General features: G+C 35.8%; 1 protein-coding gene across 2 annotated transcripts in view; it reads right to left on the bottom strand.

Moving 5' to 3' along the window:
- Window positions 1–2,672: 2,672 nt before the first annotated feature.
- Window positions 2,673–8,444, bottom strand: part of LOC139147166 (1-phosphatidylinositol 4,5-bisphosphate phosphodiesterase gamma-1-like) — a 91,742-nt gene continuing 85,970 nt past the window's right edge. For both annotated transcript variants that reach the window (XM_070718080.1, XM_070718079.1), the window contains one exon: window positions 2,673–8,140. In XM_070718080.1, coding sequence (XP_070574181.1) covers window positions 8,071–8,140 — 70 coding nt within the window. In that variant the 3' untranslated portion in view covers window positions 2,673–8,070. The remainder of the gene's footprint in view (window positions 8,141–8,444) is intronic.

Raw genomic sequence — 8,444 nt, 5'->3', positions numbered from 1 at the left:
ATCTCAAGTAGTATATTTTCAGGGAACGAGATCAGCAGTGTTAAATTTCCACCATCTTTGACGAGATGTCAACGAGATGCTACAGAAATGTAGAGCAACTTAAATACCCACTTGTGGTTGGAATCGCACCTTCCATTATTTTGTCACAAGATGGGGACGAGAGACAAACATACACTCTACACTAATACAACGTAAATTGGGAACAGTTTTTCCATTGAGACGTGATGACACAACTTCGCTGGCCAAGGGCCACTATTGGGAAAAATTGCGAGACAAGAGCGAGAAAGTGACGCTTTCTCGCAATCAGTGAGAATCTGTTCTTATTCTTACCGCTGTCGGTGAGAAAATTTTAATCTCCACTGGAGATTGGTGAGAAATGCACTCCTCGGCGAGAATCAAGTGTGAGAACAAAGTCTCACCGGTGAGAATGGAAATTGTCACCAAGTACAGTGAGAATGGAAATTCACTGGCGAGAATCATCAAGACTCCCCATTCATTGGCAAAAATCGGAATTTCAATTCTCACTGTACTTGGTGAGAATTTCCATTCTCACCGCTGAGAATTTGTTCTCACACTAAGACTGTTATACCGTTTGGTAAAAGCTTCAAATAGAAAGAACATTAAATTTCAAACGTTGGCTTATTTACTTGCTCTCTATTACTGTACACGTTACACAGTCGCATATCCTTCCATAGGTGTGAGGTAGCAATGGAATGCTAATTAGTGTAGGGATCGAAGAGACTACTGTACCGATGTTCTACCATGATACCATCGTCAATGCTGAATTGAATGTCAGCCGAACGGTTTTACAACCGTTCTGTATGGCATTGTTTTAGTGGGAGATCAGTCGTTTTCTTTAATTTCCCTGTACTGTGTTTGTTGGTTTCATAGATTACATTAATATATGACGTCATACAAACTGAACCGTTTTCAGCATTTACATCAGTCTCACAAATATAAGAGTCCAATATACAGAATCGATGATTATTTTCCAGCTCACCAATAGGACCTGCAGTGGCGAAAGCTGGCCTAGCTGGTAGACAAAACCATAACACAATGAAAATTAGAAAATAACAACAACAGAACAATTGGTGAACGAGATACATATATGTAGCAAACAATTTGTGAAAGGACATTTCAAATTATGTTAATATGAGCTTCCGATCATCCTTGACGATTTTTTTAAATATCTAGTTGAAAATAATTAAATGTAAAGTAAACCGATCGCTAAGGTCACAAATTACGGGATATTGTATCGTTTGAACACCAGTACTGTATACTCTTCATTGCGAGTGTATCTCATATTACACTCTGTGTTCATCATATTTAGCACGCGGACGTGTTCGATAGTTACCAAGGTAATTATTCCCTTGAGGACATTGCAGTCAATAGATGGATTGATGTACCAATGCTTCAACCATATCTCAATGTCAAGGGTGAAATGTACCATGGACAATTTGACTTTTGAAACTCGAACTGTGTGCTTTTCCGTAGAAGAACGCTTCAAAAGTCTAGAGTTTGGTCCAAATACTGGCATTAAAGGCTACATTTTCAGCAAATTGATGGCTCAAAGTCGTGCTGGAGACAAGGGTCAACAAGATTGGAACTAATTTTGGAGAATCGGATCTCTATATTTTTCAAATTACTCGAAAGTGTTGGGTGGCCTATAGCTGAATGTTACAATCATATTACAAATACTCATAAAAACAAGTTCATTGCTTAAAGAGAAAAGCAGATGAGCTTACATTTGCAGATTAACCTGTTCACCCCCAATTCCCAGTAAACAGGTCCACAATGACCATTGATAACAATGGGCTTGGGAGAAACCATGGTGGTGAAAGGGTTACTAAGTAGACCGACATTGGTTCACTCTCCGATTATCCAAAATTAGTTCCAATCGTGTGTGTCATGTCACATTTTATCAATACTCACTTGGTCAAAAGTATAGGACAGGTGAAAAACGGGGTTGTCAAAAACCTAGGACAAATGTATATACCCTTTATAGTGGCTCTAGTATGTGCTTTAGAGGAACAAATCACAGATATTTAAATAATTTGGTTCATTTTATGACATAAATTTGAGGTAAATGACATAGCCACAAATGATTTTTCAGGAAATACCAATGTGCTGCATGGAATTGTATTCAGATCAAGATAGCAAGTTAATTGAAATAAGTGATATCTATGATTGCAGGAGGGGAGTTGGCATTGTTACTGTCAATGACAGATTTCAAAATAAAAACACTTTGTTTAATGAGACTGGAGAACACCGATCAAGGTTATCTATATCACACATTGATAATATCCTAGACTGAATATTTTGTTGTTGCTACAAAACCTAAAATGAAAGCTCTGTGATTGGCTATCCATTGTTGTAAAGAGTAATTTCTGTGATAGCAGGACTGGGCTTTCAAGACCTCATTGCTTTGCTGACACAGTGTAATAGTCAAAGTAAAGTGTGCTGTTGGCAGTACGGATAGTCATGGTTAGCAGCTTGACGCTTTGCTTTTTGCTTGTTCCTCACAGGTAAGCCCTTCACTCCCCACTGCTGATGGCATACTCTACAATGATTATTATATGTACCAGTGATGTCAGGTCTGGAAAGTGAGACTGGTGTAGGCCAATCATGCTTCAGATGGGACTGTTGTCTGACATCATCACTAAAACCACATATATTCTGCACAGTTTGTTTTTATTGAGATGTTTAATGTTGAGAGAGAGACAGCAAAACAAATCATACAGAAGCAGAGGAAAATGTCTTTCTTTGAAAACAACAGCTCGACATCTTGAAATACTAATGATAAATTTGAAAAAAAAGAAGCCTGGAGTATGCTCCTATAGTCCGTGTATGTATGATTGCTGAATATTCAAAGCATGGAAGCATACAACAGCAATAACAAAAATGCAAAATTTGTGCTCTGCAGATTATGCAAGCTATGTCATGATCACACATCAATCACATGCAAAACTCAATATTCGTTTTTTTCTCAGTTCTCATCCCAAAATATTGGCCCATTTAATGTAAATGGTAATTACAAGTATTATGAATGCTGGGTACTTTGCCCAGGAATGGTAACAAGCGACATTTACACCGGCACGTGATGTTGGGTGTCAGATTATCAAAACTTAAACAGAAAACACAATTGTTGATTAAATACACACTAAAAAAAATCAATGTTTACATACTATAGAAAACAGACCCTCTGATGATCCACTGTAGTTTGGATATCCTTGTTCAGATTCAAGTGACAGAGATGTATCGATAAGTTCAACAACTAAGGGACTACAATGTTTTGCTTGGTTAATATTTCATCATTTGGAAGTCAGGAAAACTAATATGGAACTTGAAAGGAAAATGTATGAGCAGTGATACAATGTAGAACAGAATGGCACAGGAATATTGCAAAACCAAGTTTGTGAGTACTGCTCTAGCTTGATACACCCAAAGGTACACACAGGGACCAGTGTCCACGTTCTATTCACAGACTTTGAGATCTGTACTGACAAATCAATTACAACAAAACTACAGATTGATCACATACATATGGTAAAGATTAAATGAGACATAAAAAACACAGTACACATAGAACACATGTATTTCTTGGATAATGCAGCTACATGGAATGGAAGTTTTCAGTTTCATGAAATCTAAAATCTCTTTCATATTCTCCATTTGATTGCTTCTTACTGTTGTGTTTCTGTTTGGTATATCTGACTACATGGAATATCAGTCACACCTGGATTCATAAGCTGTTTTCTTCTCTGTTTTCTTGATTTAGGAATTTGGACTTTTAAGTGAAATTTTAGTGCAGTCCAGTAAGTTCAAAAGTTATGCCATCACTTATGGTGCATAATTTTTTAAAATAACATCAATCACATGATTGGAATGGGTAAAGGTTATAGCAAAACCACCTCTTATACTTAAGCATTTTTGTGTTATTAGCACTACATATTGCTTTACAGTTAATATATTGACAAGTAATTAGGAAAATGCAAAAAGTTGGAAGTAAAAATTCTGTTGTGGAAGGGCATCTGTCTTCAGATGATACCTATGTTTACATTGCCATGACAATGCAGACAGACTGCAGAAATGACTAATCACAGTAGAATTTGCTAAGCCAGTTATCTGCAGATTATCACTGCTTACTCTTTGAATTATAATGACTGTCAAATGAAACAGTGAAATTTCACGTCTGCACCATTTTTCTGTCATTTTTTGGATGTGATGGAAAACCAAGGTAGCCATCGTAGCAGACATATCAGAACAAATTAAATGTAGCTTGTGAGTCATGACGTCACACCAGTCATTTGTGAGATGGTGTAACTACACTTACATTGGAAGTATTTATCAGTCAAGGTGTCAACATTCTCCAGAGACAACATAACCTTTGACCTTACAATCTTTTTTCATGCAAACATGAACTACCTACCATCTACAATTGCACTTATACCTGCCATAATTTACCAAATAATTTAAACCTGTTTGTCGGTTTGACAATACAGAAAAATTTACACTCTTTCAGAGCATATTGAAATCTGTGCCTTCTCTTTTTATGAGAACAATTTTGTGCCATCCTCATGGGATCTCCATGACTACCATTAATCCGTTTCCCAATACCATTTACTATTTAACCTGAAGAGTCATTAAAGAATGTGGCTTCTTAAAATAGGTATGCCGTGTCACATAAATCAAATCATATCAACTATCATGGAATCATGTTTCATACAAGTCCATCGATTGATGGATATAGTCTCGTCATCACAACAAACTATTTATTTCAAAAAAAAATTGTCTTTACCCATGCCATCAATACATATGCCAAAGCTGTGACTCATAACCAAGATCATACCTGCCACAATTTGATACTTTCCTCTTTACATATTTACCAATACATGATCACGGAATTCTGGAATATCCTCCATCAACCATTCACTATTCTTTTGATTACAAATTTTGACTACATTGTAACACAAGTGGCCTTCATTGCAACACTGTACAAGGCTGAGATTGTACAACTGTTAATGGCTGGTTGTCACCAGCAAGCTTCCATCTCTACACCTAACAGACTTTACCTGTCTTTTCTAACATTGATTGCATTTGTTGTAAGCGTCTGTGTCAAAGTCATAGCCCATTTCTACTTGATGAGTTTCACTGACATATTTACTGAAGATGTATACTTACAAGGTAACTGAATTAAAGTACTGTACAGGATTTTTGAAATGAGGTATAAACAAACAGAATTGCAAGCTATTACATGAACCCTGCATTTACATGTACATGGTCTATGCATACACAAAATAATTACTGACAATCTCTATTTACACAATGACCTTGCAGAGTGTACATGTAAAATACAAGTCATGTTTTAATAGTTATCAGCCATGCAGCAGTTTTGAATGTTATTATACGCAATGCACAAATCTCTGGTGTAAGCACCAGCTAATGCTGGATGGAAGCTGACAAAAATGTCAGAATTTATCATTACTGTGCCATGATCTTCAAGATAACATGGTGGTGTTTCTTGTACTATCCTTGCAAATGCAAAGCAACATTTCTGGTATGCATGCTACATGATATCTGTTCATACAATATTACAACTCAATTTTGATGATAGTACATATTGACAAAGTACAGTGTCTGGAAACTTGGCCATTTGTGTTAACTTACAGCTATGTGACCACTCTTTGTCCTGTAATGACATTATTTAAACATTACCAATACTGTTACCCATTCACACATTCTATAAATTTTAAAAAACCTATCTTCTATGACACAATCAGCAAACATTTCATATTTACATATCAAACCTTCCTTGGGTAACAGCAATGCCAGCATTCAATGCTGAATGTACAACTTTTCATTTGCTACAATCTGTAACATAAATTACAAATGGTTACAAATCCAGGGCCCTGAATGTTAATTCTGAGTACACAGAGACTAAATCTTTTTCAGTCATTGACAATCTGACATGAGAATTATGATACAAAACTTCTGAGTTGTTTTATGTGAACAATTTCAAGATTGTTTGCCTGCAGAATATTTAAATGTTAATGATCCCATATTTCTAACCTTGAGCATAATTCTATCTATTTAAGAGGTAATACAATGCAGTCCTTGTGGTATAAAAAATTGTATGCACTGTTTCCATATGTTCAAATGCCGGATGGAAGCTTATATTTTTACATGATAAAGAAATGAAATGCAAGTAAAACATCTCTGAGAAAAGTGACAGTACTTGGTTTATTAAACTAGATCATGAATGCTGTGTGAATAACGATGGTACTTGATAAACAAATCATGGAAAAAGTAACATGTGAAAATGACCACTGCTGGGATCTGATAAATCCCTGACAAGGGAAGCAGGATGTGATGTAATGAATAGAGTATAATATGCAATGAGAGAGAGAGAGTAGCTCACTTTGAGAAATGACACAGACACTGTATAGCTTTCAGTTATCTTGTCCAACTACACAGTGAAGTACATGTACAGACTATTTACACTGAGCATTAGTGCAGGGAGGTAGTGCCAAGCATTTGCTGAAGTTTGCCCCAGTAATGAAGTATTTTCTACTTGGATTTGTAATACATGTATCCTTTTCCTGATGACCAATAAAGTTATGGCTTTTGCTTTTTAGATACAGAACACCTTTGCTTAGAGGCTTGACTTTATCAGCTGCTTGACTGTATGGCATAAGCAGATTAGCTGATATACTAGTATATCAAAAAATTGAAAAAGAAAAGGTAAATTGCTTTTGAGAAATATCTTGATTATAGATCTTGATGTTTCCAGGTACAATACAGGTAGTCAGGTCAATCTAATTACAGACACAGGGGATTTCTGCAAATTTTAATGACATTTGTAACTGTTTTATCAACACACGCAACAAAATGTAAATAAATTGAAAAAACAGTTATAATAAGTGAAATGGTCCTCCACTCACTGATAACATTACAATATGCAAATAAAATGTGAGATCTAGAACAGGGAAACTTTTCTTTGACAGGGTTTACCTAACTATGAATTTACAACAATTTATGAAAGTCAAAAAAAGCAACATGAAAAAAACTTTCATCATTGACTGCTGCATTATGGGTAAGTGTTTTCATTACACCTAGTTTATTTGTATTTTTATGTAAATCAGATGAAGTTCACTGTTATGAATGTGACCTGTCTATAAAAGTGTCAAAGTATTAATTAAGTTTTTGGGCAATTTCAAGGGTCAATTTTAGTAAACTCCTGTGATAGATATCATACCATATGGTGAGATTGACTTTTCTCATGCCATCAACTAACTTACAATTGTGATTAACTTTGGACTGGTAGATGTACAGATTTTAAATTAGTTTCTGGAACTCAAACTGACTTTGATTTTATGATACTGATCAAACCAACGAGCAGACATGTTATACCTCTGGTGTGCACTACTGTAAACTGATGCATTCTTAAAAGTGACACTGTCAAGGTTATTTAAATCAGTGAACTGTTTCAATGATTAGTTTCTGGAACTCAAACTGACTTTGATAATATGAATCTGATCAAAGTCAAGAGCAGAGACAGTATACCTCTGGTGTGCACTATTGTAAAGTGATGCATTCTCAAACGTGACACTGTCAAGGTCATTTCAATCAGTGAAGTGTTTCAAGGATTAGTTTCTGGAACTCAAACTGACTTTGATAATATGAATCTGATCAAAGTCAATAGCAGACACAGTATACCTCTGGTGTGCACTATTGTAAAGTGATGCATTCTTAAACATGACACTGTCAAGGTCATTTCAATCAGTGAAGTGTTTCAAGGATTGCGATGTCTCTATTTACGCTGAGTACAATATTACAATTACCAACAACAAACACTACTACATGACAATGTGCTCATATTCACATTACACAGAATACAATGTCCATCCATATCAATGGTCTGTGATAATTGCTATCATACAAATTTGGAGTTTCTTTGTACACCTTTGTGTTACTTGCAAATCAAAACATATACTGCACAAGGAACCATTAGGATTTAAGCTTTGCCATCTGCATCTGCCACAGGATGGCATGGAACACTCTGGAATGCATTTACTTTCCTGGGTTGCTGGACGTCTTTTTGACAGGTTTCCTGCCAGTTGTGCGGATGGTATGCCTTATTCTGAAAGAATAGGAATACAGGACTCAATCAAATTAAAGTAAAAGTTTGAAAACTGATGATGAACATTGGGTACATTTTTCCACCAAAAAATCTCAGTTGTCTTGTGTATGTTTGCCCAGAAGCTCTCCATAGTTTTGGTATGGTACCCTAAACTTGCATTGTGCTTTGATTTTTTGTCAAAGCCATAAAAATAAATATTGTACATTTGATGGTGAAAGGATTCCTGTCTAGAAAAATTATGTCACTGGTGTCCCCATGAAGTCAATCACTATATTTGCCCCTCTAGTAGTTGGCTATGAACGCT

This window comes from Ptychodera flava, chromosome 13 (assembly GCF_041260155.1).
Source record: "Ptychodera flava strain L36383 chromosome 13, AS_Pfla_20210202, whole genome shotgun sequence".
Taxonomy (NCBI): Eukaryota; Metazoa; Hemichordata; class Enteropneusta; family Ptychoderidae; genus Ptychodera; species Ptychodera flava.
This window is presented reverse-complemented; position numbering and strand designations above follow the sequence as displayed.